The sequence below is a fragment of the Staurois parvus genome, unplaced genomic scaffold, assembly GCF_062004578.1.
Source record: "Staurois parvus isolate SC_StPar_1 unplaced genomic scaffold, SC_StPar_1.0 ptg000210l, whole genome shotgun sequence".
NCBI lineage: Eukaryota > Metazoa > Chordata > Amphibia > Anura > Ranidae > Staurois > Staurois parvus.
In genome coordinates, this window is record NW_028318006.1 from 1,495,865 (window position 1) to 1,513,160 (window position 17,296).

Consider the following 17,296-nt stretch of genomic DNA (forward strand, 5'->3'; position numbering starts at 1 on the left):
AATTTAAGACCCAAATGTATTCTGCTACTTATCTTTAGATTAAAAAAAAGTATATTATTTCGTTTGAAAGGTATAAAGTCTACAAACCATCATTTCTTGAGGCCCTAAAATGCCAGGTACAAATTTAACCCCCCCCCCCCATCCCCCATATGAATGAATCTACTTAGTAAGAGGCATGGTGAATTCTCTGAAGCTGTATTTTTTTCCCCAAACATTTTTGAAAATAAACATTTTTCTACAAAATTGTCATTTTAACAGTTAAATCTCACACACAGCACTAACATGCTTACAATTACACCCCAAAACACATTCTACTACTCCTAAGTATGGGGATACCACACGTGGGTTTTTCATAATCTAGCCACATAAAAAGGGCCAAAATCCAAGGAACATCTTAAGACTTTTTAGGGTTATAAATTATACATCTAATATAAGAGTACTGTACCTAGTAGCATAAGGAGTATTTTGAGAATATGTTGTCAATATATTTCTAATACACAGTATAAGCACACTTAGAATTTTACTTCAAACACATACCACTACTCCTCCAGAGTATGACAATACCACAGATTGTTTTTTTCAGTCTAGCTATATAGTGAGGCCTAAAACCCAAGGAGCAGGTTTGTGCTTTCCTGACTACCTATCACATGGGAGGAAAGGGGGTGAGGAAGGAAAGGGGGGGGAGAAAAAGGGGGGAGGGGTTATGATGCTGCACCACTCAGTTGCATGTTCCAAGGGGCTGAGAGGAAAGGGGGGGGGGGTTTAAGTTCCTGCATCACTCACAGCTGCATGCTCCATGGGCCTCGAGATTTGCACGGTACTTTAGGGTTACTAGGTTCCAGAATTAGAGACCAATATTCCAGGGCTGGATGTGAATTCATTCCAGTAATGTGTTCTTAATTTGGTCACACCTATTCTGAAAGTAGAGGGTTAGGTGCTCACTTTCCTTTTTTTCATTACTTTTTCAAGCCAGTGACAATGAGGGTGGGGCTTACCATTTCCATAACAGCGGATTACATGTTTTAGCAGCATTAACCAGGTGTATAAGCAGTTATCTTGTAACATTTCAGAAAGCCATGGAGATACTTTGCAGGATCAAAGCATAGGGCCAATCAAATATTATTTCCAATATTTCAACTTGAGCCTAAAATGGTAGCTATGCTTGCTTTTGTATTCTTGCTGCTATTCCAAAACTATGTTCATAAAAGAATTAAAAACAACCACCAGCACAGAAAGATGGAAAAGAGATCACTTTCTTTTTAACACCACATTTTTTTTAACATACAGTTTATTTAAGAATTGTGAACATTACAGTGATAGAAAAAAGTTATATTACAGACATTACAGAAATTGGCTTCTTAAGACACTAAAAAATTAATATTGGCGGATTGCTGGATTTCATAAAATTGTTTACTTACAAAAACCGCCAAAGAATAAATATGCTACTACTTTCTAAAACAGTGAAAAATATAAATGGAAAAGAAACTTACAGCAAGTATTCGAGAATCTGAATACTTAAATATACAGTATGTAATGTGATTGTAAAAGCCTTCAAAAAGAAACGCTTTCAAAAGATAAAAAAAAAATCTTCAATGATAACATTAGTTGCGCCTCTCATTGTTTGCTTACAAAAAAAGTAATAAAAAGGCAGTCTGAAAATATTTACTGTTTTGGCAATTCCTGCACTTTATAATCAAAATATCAATCTTCAAACTTTAATAAGGCTTTTGAACACATTCTGTACTGAAAACAATACTCAGAACACTCACATACATTTAAAAACTTCCACCTTCTAGAAACTATTGATTGGAATTCTACAACTCAGTGCATTTATTTTTTTATATGTACAGTACATAATTATTTTGAGAAGTTTGTGAAAAAATAAATCTCAATGATTTTGTCAATTTTTGTTGATGTAATCTTGCAGTAAGCGTAAAAATACTTAAAAGGAGGTTCTTTAGTTAGCTGCCTTACAAAATTCTCTTGTTCTCAGCCCGTCGTCGGTGGGCCAACGGAACTGTGCATAAAGCTCCAAGAGCCACAGAAGGGAACATACAGTACAACATATAAGTTTCCCAGTACACGTGCTGCAGTACATGCACTTGGATGTACTATATATGCAGAGGCAGCACATGCCAATTTCAAAAGAACCTTTTTCAATGAGCATCTAAGTTAATTTACAAAACAAATATACAATATGAAAACCGCTGAAGCAAGGGATCATCATGACACTCTGAAGTGAAATGTACGAGGGGTGATCAATAAGTCCACAGAATCACTCCTGGGTAGTTGCGACCTCTAACTTGTTTTATAGCTAAGTAAGGTAAGCCTTTAAAATACTGTATTCCAATACAGGCTGACATTTTTTGGTTCTCTCTCTCTCTCTCGTAACACAGGCACAATTGTTGTGCTGCAGTTGCATTCCTTTTAAATGACATTCCATGGCACACAGGTCTGTGATGTGGTGTATTTTCATGCACTGTGCTGCATCCCATTCATTTTGAATACACCACAGCACACGGAAAGGTGTTCATTGTTTCTGTAACAGACCTGTGAGCTTCTGTGCAAATGAATTTTTGAAAGGTACCCAAATATGATAGAAAATAACCAAATCCCACTTAAGGTTCCAGCAAACTTTCGGCCCAGTCTATAGATGACCTTTTATACTTTAACATCTGATGATAGCTTTGTAGGGGAAACATTTCTGATAACCAGTATTTGCTGGCAATGTCTGGCTGGAGCACAAAGATGAAAGTTTCATTAACAGTGTGCCTTGGGGTGCTCCAAGGACAAACGCATTCAAACTTAGAAAAAAAAAAAAATTTGTTTTGTCATTCTATTTACTTTTTGGTCACCCCTTGCAAGATAAAAAGAAAGATCTACCAGGCTTTAGATCTGCACATTTTGGTGTACGTGCTCCATTCATTTATACTAGTGTTATAAACCTCAATTGTATTCAAGAATTCATTGCCATCGAATCCACCAACAGCAAATATGTTGTTTCCTATAGCTATTAAACCAGCATTGCTTCTCGAAGAATTCATGCTTCCAACCATCTTCCACTCATTTTTCACAGGGTCATACGATTCCACACAGCTTAGTGCACGAGAGCCATCAAAACCTCCTCCTACAAAAAGTTTACCTGCAAACAAATAAATAGGCTTTAGGTTACAAAGTCAAGCAAAGCAGAATGCTAATAAAGTAAATAAAAAAATTTTTTTTTTTTATGTAAGCTTTAATGCCCAACCAATTTTTTCTTACATGATATTCGTGAAACTACCAAATCCATACAGTCAGTAAAACATATTCAAATGAACTTTTGGGCAAACAATGTAATATGCTAAATTTTTTTTAGTAAAAAAAAAAAAAAAAAAAAAAAAAAAACACATTGAATTAAGTTTTTCAATACCAAATACATAAAGTCTCAAATCTGCATGCACCCATGAAACACTGAAAAAATAAGACACCCCAAACTGTCCGTAGGCAATGCTTTAAAAGCCTTTATAGCTCATCAGTTTAAAATTACTTGTGAATGATGGCCCTAGAATTATTGCTGCCATTCTGGAGTGAATAGAAATACCCGAAATGCATGGTGAAATCATTATTTTTGTACAAGTAAATATGGGGGATTTTTGGTACCGTATTTGCCGGCGTATAAGACGACTGGGCGTATAAGACGACCCCCCTACTTTTCCTGCTAAAATGTAGTGTTTGGGCTATACTCGCCGTATAAGACTACCCCTCTTCCAGTGCACACCAGTGGGAGGAATAGTGCCCCATCATCGGTATCAGTGGGGGGAATAGTGCCCCATCATTGGTATCAGTGGGGGGAATAGTGTCCCATCATTAGTATCAGTGGGGGGAATGGTGCCCCATCATTGGTGTCAGTGGGAGGAATGGTGTCCCATCGTTGGTGTCAGTGGGGGGGGGGGATAGTGCCCCATCGTTGGTGTCAGTGGGGGGGGGGGATAGTGCCCCATCGTTGGTGCCAGTGGGGGGGGGGGATAGTGCCCCATCGTTGGTGCCAGTGGGGGGGGGGGATAGTGCCCCATCGTTGGTGTCAGTGGGGGGGGGGATAGTGCCCCATCGTTGGTGTCAGTGGGGGGGGGGGGGGGGGGATAGTGCCCCATCGTTGGTGTCAGTGGGGGGGGGGGGGGGGGATAGTGCCCCATCGTTGGTGTCAGTGGGGGGGGGAATAGTGCCCCATCGTTGGTGTCAGTGGGGGGGGGGGGGGGGAATAGTGCCCCATCATTGGTGTCCGTGGGGGTGGAATAGTGCCCCATCATTGGTGTCAGTGGGGGGGGGGGGGAATAGTGCCCCATCGTTGGTGTCAGTGGGGGGGGGGAATAGTGCCCCATCGTTGGTGTCAGTGGGGGGGGAGGAATAGTGCCCCATCGTTGGTGTCAGTGGGAGGAATAGTGCCCCATCATAGGTATCAGCGGGAGGAATAGTGCCCCATCATTGGTATCAGTGGGAGGAATAGTGCCCCATCATTGGTATCAGTGACACCAATGATGGGGCACTATTCCTCCCACTGACACTTGCTGACTCTGTTCTCGTATGGTGCTGCTGCAGCCAGCATATGTGGTTGCAGCAGCACCTCTACACTGACCACTTACCTGCTGGTCCTGCACTCGATTTTCGCGCGGCCGCTCGGCTCCACCCTCTCGCCGGTGATTGGCCGCCTGTGTGCCTTTCCTGAGCTACAGTTCTGGCGGCCAATCGCTGGTGAGGAGGCGGAGCCGAGCAGCCGCGCGAACTCCAGTGGCCGAACTGAAGGCGCAGCCGCGCTTCCTGGACCGGATCGTCGTGGGACCGGAACCAGGTAAGAAATAGCCCCTGCCCACCCCTGTACTTAGTGTCCCTTCCGTTAGGGGAAGGGGGGGGGGGCGGCGGCGGCACCGCGCCGCCCCCCTAAAAAGTGTCATGTCATGTTATACCGGCGTATAAGACGACCCCCGACTTTTGAGAAGATTTTTAAGGGGTAAAAAGTCGTCTTATACGCCGGCAAATACGGAACATATTTTATTATTCTTTAAAGACAAAAAAAAAAAAAAACGCTAAATCTGTCTCTCCTCCATGGCAATGCTGTTGTCCAAAAGATGTCTTCTTTACTACTTCACCCAGAATGCAGATACCATAAGTGTTTTAACCTCCCTAGTGGTATGATTATGTCAGTATTTATGTGCTCAAAGCAGTACAATGTTTTCAATGGAAATATGTTTTTTTTATTGCAGACCTGTAATTCTTAGGAATAACTCACTGAAATCTGTCCGAACAAGAGTCTAGTAATCATCCCGGGTATGATAAAATTTGAAACACAAAATCATAAATTATATTATAATAAATAATCATAAATAATAATAAATTTAATTCAATAATGTAATCAAACCAAAAACACTGAAATTTTAAATACATTGCCAAGTTCGCACATCACTGAGCTCAGTCGCAAAATCGTTTTCAGTGTCTGATGACAAATTTCCTCACGTGATTTTAAATTTACTATCGCTGTTCTCTAGCTGGTCTAAAACCGCTTTTGACCTAAAGGGACGCTTTTTGGATGCCATGGACATTTCTCAGTTTCCAGGCAGAAAGAACTGTAAAAATGCAGGCAGGGCACAGGACAAAGCACTAGGGACAAAATGTATGTGAAATGGTTTGATACAGTAATGTAATACTATCAGATTTTAGTGTATTAAGTGAATGTCAAATTTTTACATTTTTGAATTTCCCGCCGGTTACGTCCCCCCGTACGTCCAGGAAGATGGATGCTGGCATTGGCCAGACGACATGGCTGGGGACGCTGCAGGGGGGACATCGTGGGACCAAGGTAACAAGGTACCAAGGGAACAAGGTAAGTGCTCGAGGGATCCAAGAGCAACGCTGCAGTGTAATCCCAAGTGTAGCTCGGGGTTACCGCTTCTGGTACTGAACGTTAACCCCAAGCTGCACTCAGGAATACCACCAGGGGGGTTAATAGCTGGATCACAAAGAGAAAAACAGATGCTACCACATCTAAGGCTTGGTAAAGCTGCAACATATAACATTTTTGTTTTGGGTCTGAGGCTTGGTTCACACTAGTGTGACTTGTCATGTGACTTTGGACACAAAATGTCGCAGCCCATTGTTTTCAATAGCACCCATTCAGATCGATGTCACTTAAAGTGGCAGTGACTTTGAAAAGGTTCCTGCACTACTTTGATGCAAATTTACACTCTCTGGCACTAAAGTCATATCAAATTCGCCCAATACTGCTTTAACCACTTGCTCTCCAGAGGATTTACCCCCCTTCCTGACAAGGCCATTTTTGCGATACGGCACTGTGTAATTTTAACTGACGGTTATGCAATGCTGTACATAAATGAGATTTATGTCCTTTTTTTTGTACCACAAATAGTGCTTTCTTCTGGCGGTATTTGATCGCCTCTACTGATGCTTATAAGAGGATTAGACACTACCAAACAAACTGTATGCCAGCCAAATATAACCCTCACACTACCTACATGCCTCAGTTTTGCAGACAAAAAAAAAAGTACTAAGCGAAAGATCATATTGGACCAGTGGCTCTCAATGGACTCCAAGAAGGCGGGTGCCATGATTCAGTCCCCAAGGGACAAATCATCAGATTTAGGCCAGTGATGTTCGGCCTAAATCGAATGATCGATCCCTGGCCTATCACTGATCTTCCTGTACCTGTGTTTACAATTACACAGGTACAAGAAATGAGGCAACCTTCTCTCTCTGGGCACATACACAATAAACCTCCATTGGTAATATAGTGTCTGAAAGGATCAATATCTTTGATCAGATCAATTGGCTCTATATAATGCTTTTGTGCTTTACAAAGCAACTGGACGTAGTGGATCCTTCCTAAAACTCCAGGAAGAGATTAACATGGCCCTTTTGTATTCAGAAGGTGCTATGGCGCAAACTCCCAACCCAGATGCAGTTAGTCGGCTGCATGAGAGGCATTTTCCCAATGCCATTCCTGGTACCCCAACCCAAAAGGACACCCCAAAAAAGATGTGCCTGTAGCAGACATGGAATTAGGCGTGATGCCCATTTTTTTTTTCTGACCCTCCTGTCCTGGCCAGCCTGGTCTCTACCTCAAGGACTGCTACAACACACTGTGAAGTATTAGTATAGGTTACGGCACAGTTCAGGGCACATATTTGCACAGGGTCCCGAAAGATGTTAGTCAGGAAAATGGCTATTGCATGTTGAAAGACCCTACAATCTGTTTAAGTTCAAGTTTTAAAAAAAAAAAAATACATAAAAAGTACAAGTACAAATTTTTTTTTTAAACTTTAAAAACCAAAAATACTTGTATTTTTTGTTGTTGTTGTCGAGTTACTGTTCTACAGTTATGATTTTACTGTTTTATTGTTAACCATTGCTGTTTTCTTTGCAGGAATGCCATTCAGCTGCAGCACCAACCTGTTGATTCTGACAGCAAGAGGGTCTTGCTCTCAGAATATACATAATTAAGTGTGTGCAGCACTGTTGGATGAGATTTTTCATCCATGGGACCTGAGGTGGCCAGTGGGTGGATGACCCCTATGCTTTGGTATATATATCTCAACTAAAAAAAATTTTTGCCAGAGATTTCTTCATCCACATCGACCAATGTGAATAGAGGAATCTGTTTTTCACGACAAAAAAAAACAAAACAAAACATTTCATGTGTGCTCACCATTAGAAGTGGGTGGATACAGGGCGGTATATTCTAATGGTGGGCATACAACACACTTTCTTTTTTTCCCCATTCAGCCCACAGGCTGCATAAAAAAAAAAAAAAAAAAAACATAGCACAATACCCAACAAGTACCAGCGATGTACTAGTACATCACCGGACTTTGAGTGGTTATAGCAGGATGATGCCTGCAGCTGCAGGCATCAGCTGGCGATCGGCTTTCGTGTAAAGGCAATCCTAGTGGCTAATTAGCTGCAGGACTGCTTTTACAAGTAGCGGGAGATGTCACCCCTCCCCCGCTGCCTTCCACAGCCTTCTTGGGCAGTCCCGTGTCATCAGGGGAACCCGAGAATGCAGCTGGTGTTTCTGCCAGCTGACCATAGAGCTGATTGGAGACCGGAATGGCGCCAATCATCTCTATAGTCCAAGATATCGGAAGCTACGAGCATTCACTTCAGTTTCGCATGATTTAAACAGAGCCATTTGTAAATTGGGATAGCATTTGATCACACCGATCTTGGTGAGATTAGATGATGTAAGGGCAGAGGAGAAATATAATTGCTGCGCTGCCTCTAATGAGTGATTAAACCACCCTATATACGTGTTAGTGACCGACAAAACATTCATGTTCCTCTATACCATGGGACTAGAGGCAGCGCAACAATTATTTATGGTTTATTCACACAACTGTCTTCTAATAGACATACTAAGATGACAGTAGTCACTTCTGGTTCATGTGTTTATATTCTGGAAGTGTCTGGAGCAGACTTCACATCTGGTGTTCAGCAGGGAGGAGCAGGAAGGTGAGCGGGGCCTGGACTGGAGCGGAGCAACTAGCAGATGACACACATGGGAACCCTATAGCGGAAGGTGAATAAGGACCGGAAAGAAAGGACTGAGTGGCAGAGGACAGAAAAGCTTGGGGACCAAAGCAGGAGAAAGTAGCAACATCAAACGCAATGCCCAGCGTGGGAGCAATATAGCGGGAGGTGAGTGGTAAGTCCCCTACTTATGAACTTTCCAAACTTTCAGAGATATGAACGTTCAAGTTGCGAACTTTCAAAGATGTGCATTCACATGTCAAATCACAAAAGTAGCTCACGTGTCTACTGGACATTGTCAGCTGTGTGCACCCTCTATCACAAGCGATTGTGCTACTGTGTACTTTACTGTATAGTACAATAGTGTACAGTATTAGTGTTGATTTCAAGCCCAGAATGTCTGGAAGCAAGCTTAAAAGCAGTGGTCTTGCCTGTTTACTTCATGCCAGCCCCTGTATTCCAGCTGTTGTACTGTACTATACATATCAAGGTGCTGCAAATTAAACCTTTTTTTCTTTACAGTATTGTTTGTTTTTTATGCATTATTTATGTGAAAATTATTACAAACCTCACTTTGTTAGACTTACTAACAAATTGGACTCATGAACAAATTCCCTGAACAGAACCCAAAGTAGGGGACTTACTGTATTTAAGAAATATAGTATTTTTAACCTGGGTGTCTGCTCTGACCCACCATGATTTCACTGTATGTGATTGCTATCATTTCCCCGTTTTTACTACATCACTAAAGACTGCCCTATGGCAACAATTTAAACAGATTTTTCCCTCGTTTACATGACAGACTTGCCTTGTCCGTCTAAACCTCAAATTGTTAGGTGCTTTACACGGAAAACCTCATACCTGCTCTGTATGGTTTTTTTAGTGTTTACATACATCCAGTCACAACTTAGTAGTTGGTTAATGCTATTTGGTTGCTATAGTCTGCAGCTAGTGATTATAGGACTGGTAGTCAGAAAGCAGGGATGTTGAGATCCAGATATTGGATAGAGTGGAGTATCTACATTGCTGAATTTAGTTGGATGTGCTCCTGCTTGACCATATTCCATGCCATTTTTGCTTTAGTACAGTAAATGAAGGCCAACACCAAGATCACATTGATCACCAATTGTTCTACCAATGCTACCAAATTCCAGCTGGTTTCAGTTAAGTTTTTAAATATAAAGAGGTTTTACCATTATAAACTGCAACTCCAGCACCGCGGCGAGCAACATTCATAGGTGCTACTAAGGTCCAAGTATCATTTTCAGGATTGTACCGCTCTACTGAATTTAAACAGTTCCATGATTCGGCACCTCCAATGATATACATATGATTGTCCAGTTCACAAACGGCAGACTGGTGCCTTCCTGTAGGATTTGGAAATGTAGAGTACATATGAGTTTTTAGTCTTTGTAATAGATATTACCACTTAGAATTAGGATATAAAACTGCCACATTGTACACAGATACATCATTCAATTGTAGCCAATTAACACTAGTACACTGTATAAAGACTACATTTGTTACTATAAAAACTTTAGCTGATCTTGTACATCATTGGTTCTAAGCAAAATGAAGAAAAAGATTACAAAGAGAAAGACTGACAGAAAGTAAGGGGTGGGGGCTATAAAATATTTATTACGTACGGATGTTAAGTGGAGCGCAGCTTGTCCATGACCTTGTAAAGGGTTCAAACACATCACAATTTTTAAGTCCTTTTTGGCCGTAAGGATCTGACCCTCCAATAATATATAACTTTCCATTGAGGGCACAAACACCTAAAAAGAAAAATAAAACTAATCTTTTACAATGTGAATATGAAAAACAACTTGTATAACTGCTGAATTTTCCTACAGGACTCAAAAAAAAACAAAAAAAAAAAACCCACAACAGTAGAATCTGTGACTCATGTGCTGTTACGTCTAATATAGAAGTACTACCAGACCGCAAACACTGGGATTTATTGTAAAAGTGATCAAGGTAGCTGTAAAGCCACATAATCACTTCTAGGAGCTGTGGAAATTACGGGGAAAAAAAGGAACTTTGACTTAAGTGTAAACTCCAAATCGGAGTACAGTACAGGACACAGGCAAAGTATTCAATGACCCTGGGTTATAGGCTTGTATCTTCAGGTGATTGGACACTGGCAAAGCTTTTGAGTACATGCCCCCTGGGTACCTCCTCTACTTCATGAATCCTAAATTTTGCAGCAAGCAATGCAGAGAAACCTAGGAATGGAAGGGAGGGTGGCCCGTATCTTCTCTTGTACTTTAAGATATGGAATTTACAGGCAAGTCGAAATTCCAGTCATCTTAACCGTATAGGACACAGGCAAAGACCCTAGGATGTCCATACGCAATGAATGAGAAGGGTGGGCAACAACCAGGCACAGAACTGAGCCAACAGACCCAACAAGGAAAGGAAATTCCTTGGAAGGGAAAAGGACCCAAATTCAGAGGGCTGCGTTATGGACCTTGCAGCTGAAAGCGGTTATCACAGAAAATTGAACATACATCTGGTAAAACTTTGAAAACGTATGAACAAAGGACCAGATGGCAGCCTTAGGAAGCTGGGCTATAGAGACTTGCTGCCAAAAAGCCCAGGAAACTCACAAAGATCTGGTGGAAGGAGTGCATAAAAGTGCAGGAGATTTGTCCTTGCTCTAGCAATCAGATTTGGTGAAGTTAGAAGCAGGTCCTGTGGACAGGACAAATAGGGAATCCATCTTTCTGATCAAAGCTGTGACTTTAACCATTTCAATACCGTGCAATTTTACACCTTCCTGCCCAGGCCATTTTTCACGTTTCAGCGCTCTCACACTTTGAATGACAATTGCGCGGTCATACAACACTGTACCCAAACTAAAATTTTATCATTTTCTTCACACAACTAGAGCTTTCTTTTGGTGGTATTTAATCACCGCTGGGGTTTTTATTTTTTGCTAAATTAACAAAAAAAGACCAAAAATTTTGAAAAAAAAAAAAACACATTTTTCTTTGTTTCTGTTATAAAAGTTTACAAATAAATAATTGTTCTTCATAAATTTAGGCCAAGATGTATTCTGCTACATGTCTTCGATGAAAATAACCCAAATTAGGATGTATTTAGTTTGTAGGAAAGTTATAGAGTTCACAAACTATGGTGTATATCTGAATATTGATCAATCCTGAAGTACTGACAGCCAATCTAATTTCTTGAGGTCCAAGAATGTCAGAATAGTACAGATATCCCCAAATGACCCCTTTTTGCAGAGTAGACAGTCTGACGTACTTCATAAGAGGCATGGCGAGTTTTTTGAAGTTGTATTTTTTTGTCATAATTTTTCGGAAAATTAAAAAATTAAAAAAATTATTTTCACTATTTTTTTTTACATACTGTAACCAGTGCAGTACAGCGTCATCATATAACTGGCATGGCGGTGAACAGGGACACTGGTGACAGTATGAAAAAAAAAAATATATTTTTTTTTAATTTTTTTTTATTATTTTTAATTTATTACTTTTTTTTATTTTTTTTTAAGATTTTTTTTCATATTTTACTATGACCAAAGTAGTACAATGTTTTTTTTTTTTTTTTACACAATTTGCTTATAGCAAAGAATTACTTTGCTATAAGCAAGCATTTACCTGAATGAAATCGATTCATTCAGGTTTTTTTTTTTTTTTGTGCTTAGCTGTGATTTGGTCACAGCTAATCACATGACATGTGCATGTGATTAGCTGTGACCATTCACAGCTAGGCACTAATATACAATGGATGGCATGAATGAAGCCATCCATTGTACACAACTGTCATGTGACCTGCTGTGATTGGTCACAGCAGGTCACATGGTACCAACAACGGGGCCGGTACTCAGATCTGTCATCGGCTGTGTCCGAGGTACACAGCCGGTGACAGATCGCGCCGCTGCGCGGCTCTGCATTAGCGCAAACTGCGCATGTGCAGGAGCACGCCCAATGGCGTGCACCCGGAATGCCGAAGCACTTTTGAAGCCGCCAAACAGCCATTGGCCGGGCGGCTAATGGTTAAAGACTAAATTGGCTCCGTATCTAGCCAATGAAGAGAGGTTTCCTTTTGATGCTTTGGAGCAGAGGATGGGTAGACTATGGCCTTATTGAGGTAGAAAAACAACCTTCTCTTTGTAAAGTGTGAGGGACAGCCACGTTACAAGAAAGGGCCAGCAACTCAGAGAAATGTTTGGCAGATGTAATGGCAACCAAAAAGGTTACTTTGTAGGAGATGTCATCTAAGGGAATAGCCCTGATGGGTGCCAAGAATGGATTTTGCATGGCAGAAGGAATCAAGTTGAAATCCCAAAGAAGTACAGGGTGCTGCAATGGAGGCTTAATGCAAGATACACCTTGAAGACGTTTTTGCAAGAAACGGAAAATGCAGATGTCTTTGAAAGGACATGTTTCAGCCTTGACCAGTCTTTTTCAAATTGCTTAAGTTAAGGCACCAAGAAATATCTGCAGTGCCTTGTGTTCACACCAGGCAAAAAAAAGGTTTCCAGGTACACTAGATCTTCCTGTAAGCAGCTTTTCTTGCTTTCAGCAGGGTAGGAGTACCAGACTCCGAGACCACCATCTTTTTAGACACCTAGGCTTAACGTGTTAATAAACTTAGGATCCTACATTCACTCCATCTGGTCTCCCACAGTGCACAGAACATGGATATGCAATTATTTTAGTAAAAATAAACGGCTATACCTTTTCTCATCGGCAGTTACAGCAGTCTTGTGACTTCTATCAGTGTTCAGCAGAGAACACGGTAAAGCTTGTAGGAGGCGTTTTCTTTCTGCTCTAGGAGGATGCAAAACCCCTGACCTCTTTCGGGACAGTGCTTATTGGCCCTGTGCTGCTCACAAGAACTTTCCCAAGAAGAAAAAAAAAACAAAAAAAAAAACACCCTTCTAGCAATACACACTAAACTGACCATATGCACACTAAACTGACCATATGCACACTAAACTGACCATATGCAGAGTGTTTCCACACGATATATGTCTTATCAGGAGATAAGAGGGAGACCCTAGAAGAAGGGGAGGATCAGAAAAGTCAGGATTAAACAACTTATTTACACAATGTAGAGGATTAACCTCTTAGGTTCCACAGTGAGTATAACAAGCATGATTTACTGCATATACAGACTGATTTTACTGTTGTGGGTTTAGTAACACTTTAAAGGCCAGAGACTGAAAAGCAGCATAGAATAGAGGGTCCTGAGAACAGATCTAGCTTGTTGGGAGAGGTCCTCAGGGGTCATCTACTAGAAGTGAGTATTTTTTGTGTACCAGGTTCTTCTGGGCCAGTTTGGTGTAATGAATCACCATTTTCCCCTTCTCTGACTTCTGGAGATTTAGGATCACCTGCAGCTCTGCAGAGTTTGCACCATCAATTGGCCACTGCCAACAAGATCTCCCTTTTCTGCTTGAAGTAGAGGATCCAAACATTCCACAATGGGGGTCCCCATGAGCTTAGAGGAGTACAAGCAGCTTGGTGAAAACCCACGGTGGTATGGACAGGCTGAATAGAAGAGCCACAAATTGGAAGAGGAATTTGACTTGCCTGTAAATTCTAGAGCTTGGAGTACAGTACTGGACACTGGCTCCTAATTCATACACCACAGGCTCATACCTTGAGCCTATACCTCACTAGGGAACCTTTCCTAGAACCCTACTGCACTATGCAAGTCCTCAGCTTTGTAGCAAGCGATGCAGGATAACAAGATTTTACGGAAGGTGGCTCATGTCCTGTACTCCAAGACATGGAAATTACAGCTAAGCCAAAATTCCTGATTTTAATTGTACAAGGCACAGGCAATTTATTCGTGCATGGGAAGTCCCCAAGTAGTCAATATAAGGATGGGCAATAACTAGGCAAACAGAATGGGCCAACAGGCCTAACGATCATGTGTTAACCCTGGGTTTAGGGTGCCGGTGCAACAACACTGCAGGAGACAGCTGCATTTGCAGAAGAATGGGCATCTACCTGGTAAAAAAAAAAATTGAGAAGTGTCAACTTAACACCAAGTGTCCACCTTACAGAGTTGGGTAACAGAGGCTTGGTGCCTATAGCCCAGGATACTCCAATAGATTTGGGAGAGTGGCAGCATAACACCTCAGAAGGAAGTGTTTTTCTGTACAAGCTCTTGTAATCAAAATCTCTATCCACTGTGCAATAGTGAATTTTGAAGACGTGTTCCCCCTGCAGATCCCTTGTAAAAAAACAACCAGGCAACCTATCTAATAAAACATTAGTTTTCAAATACACCCCAATGGCTTGGACTACATCCAAGCAAATTCTTAGGAGCAGGGTATGGTGGATGACAGAACAATGTCGTCATTGAGCTTGAACGCTGCAACCACCTTTGGAAGAAAAGATGGTCTTAGGCATAACACAGCCTTGACATTGTGAAGTATGGAGGAAAAGGCTCTTTACAAGAAAGGGCCACAAAATCAGAAATCTGTCCGACAGATGTTGTAGTGACCAAAAAGGCTACTTTGCTGGCAAGAATTTCCAAGGGAATATCCCTGATGGTTTCAATGGGTGGTTTTTTCAAAGTCAGGGAGAAACAAGTTAATTGCTTTCTGACCGCCCGATAGCAGAAGTACTGCTACAGGGATGCTCACAATCTCACACACACAAGATTTTGTATTTACAAGTAGGGGGTGCGCGCTCTCTACCCACAGTGTTATTGGATCCTTGGCATGTCAATCATCGGGTCCCAGCCGGCGATTCTCGGCAGTTAACCCTTTGATCACCCCAGATGTTAACCCCTTCTTGCCCAGTGTCAGTAGAGTGTCAGTGCTTTTTATTAGCATGATCATTGTATTAGTGTCACTGGGGATGTCAGTGGCAGTTATTCAGTTCCCCCCCAGTGTCAGAATGCCCACCCGCAGTCCTGCAATAATTCACTGAACGCTGCCATTAATAGTAGGAAAAAAAATCCAGTAAATATACTGCCATTTGAAGACGCTATAACTTTCACGTAAACCAATTAATTTAAACGTATTGGGATTTTGTTTTTCTTTTAGCAAAGACATGTAGCAGAATACATTTTGGCCTAAATTTATGATGAAATTTTATATTTTTTTTACTGTACATGTATAAAAGCAAAAAGTAAAAAAATATTGTTTTTTTTCAAATTGTTGGTCTTTTCTTGTTTATAGTGCAAAAAATAAAAACCACACAGGTGATCAAATACCACCGAAAGAAAGCTCTATTTGTTGGAAATGCATGACCGCGCAATTGGCAGTTAAAGTAACGCAGCGCCATATAGCAAAAAATGGCCTGGTCAGGAAGGGGGGTAAATCCTCTGGAGGGCAAGTCCCGGGGAAGTACTGGGTGCTGTACATGGAGCCTGACACGAGAAAAAATTCCATTGGATAATTTTTTTTTTATTTTTAGCATGGCAATGCAAAGCAAAAGGCCTTTGAAATTGGATAAATGAGGCCAATACCTGCCCTTTCAAGGTGCTAAGAGCCAGATTATGGTCAAGACTTGTTTGTAGAAAAGCCAGAATGCAAGGCGCAGAGTATTCTCTAGGACTAATTTGACTATGCTCGCACCAGGCAAGGATTTCCATGTGTGATAATAAATCTTCCTAGCCTGAACTGAGACTGGGTTTAACTAGAGCACCTGAGGCCAGAACTAGAAGATCCCTGGTTTATGATGCAAACAGTAGTAGTTTGTTTTATCTGAAGGCTAACATGTCCACATCTGGATTCCCCTATCCTGGATGCCCCGAGTTCTAGGAAGGGCAAGCAAGGGTGTTAAGATTTTTGTGGACAATATGGGAGCAGTACACAAGCCAAAAGGCAAGGCAACAAACTGAAAGTGAATGTCTGCCACTGCAAAGTGTTGGAAATGCTGATGAGGTGGGTAAATTGAATATGTAGGCAAGCATCTTTGATGTCCATGGATTCCATGTGTCCCCCTTCTCTCAGAGAAGCAATTACTGACCTTGCAAATTCCATAAGAAAATTTGGAATGTGAAGGAATTTGTTAAGGGTCCAGGATAGGGCAAATACCCCTGTTGGGGTTTGGCACAATGAAAAGATTTGAGCAGAATCCCTTGGACCTATCCTGTAACAGTACTGGTACAATCCCTCCCTATTACAAGAAGTGGTTCATTTTTTTGTTCCTCAAATCTGATAGTCCTTGGTCAATTTGAAATAAGAAACCGGTGAGGTGGCAGAGTTTTGAACTCTTATCTTCTATCCTTTTGAAACCAATGACTGAGCTCATCAAGAAATCTGGGACCCAGAGAGATGCAAACTGCAACAATTATTCCCCCACTCTTAGGAGTGAGGGTACCCTTTCACTGTAAAGTCGGCTTTGGAGAGAGCTTGATGGCCTTTGTGGGTCAAGCCTTGTGTCAAGAAGAAGGGTTGAACTTAGGTTTTGAAGTTGAAGCCTGGGTAGAGCATGACGGTGCTCTGCATTTAGGTGAGCTAGAAGCTCCTAAAGGAGGGAAGTTTTGTCATCTTCTGAGGAAGCAAAACTTTCCCATCAGCGACCTCTTTTAATTAATGGGTCAAGTGCCACACAAAACAGACCTCTTCCTTGGAAGGGTATTCTGCACATATGAATGATGTTTAGAACCATTCTGGATATTTGTTTTATGACATGCTCCAGGGAATCCACACAGAAAAAAGCAGAAGGCAACTGTAATTGCTCTGCAACCGCATGAGCCTGAAAAACACAGTCAAGTTGTTTATTCATTGTCCTAGTCCAGTGAGCTGAAGTCTTACACACAGAAATAGCTGCAAGAGCTGGTT

At 41.4% G+C, this 17,296-nt stretch overlaps 1 protein-coding gene across 2 annotated transcripts in view; it reads right to left on the minus strand.

Annotated features, from left to right (window-relative positions):
• Positions 1-1,254: 1,254 nt before the first annotated feature.
• The window catches only part of IVNS1ABP (influenza virus NS1A binding protein), an 83,505-nt gene continuing 67,463 nt past the window's right edge, over positions 1,255-17,296 (minus strand). For both annotated transcript variants that reach the window (XM_089678818.1, XM_089678819.1), the window contains exons 13-15: positions 10,161-10,292; positions 9,708-9,881; positions 1,255-3,142 (exon numbers count right to left, since the gene is read on the minus strand). In XM_089678818.1, coding sequence (XP_089534944.1) covers positions 2,880-3,142; positions 9,708-9,881; positions 10,161-10,292 — 569 coding nt within the window. In that variant the 3' untranslated portion in view covers positions 1,255-2,879. The remainder of the gene's footprint in view (positions 3,143-9,707; positions 9,882-10,160; positions 10,293-17,296) is intronic.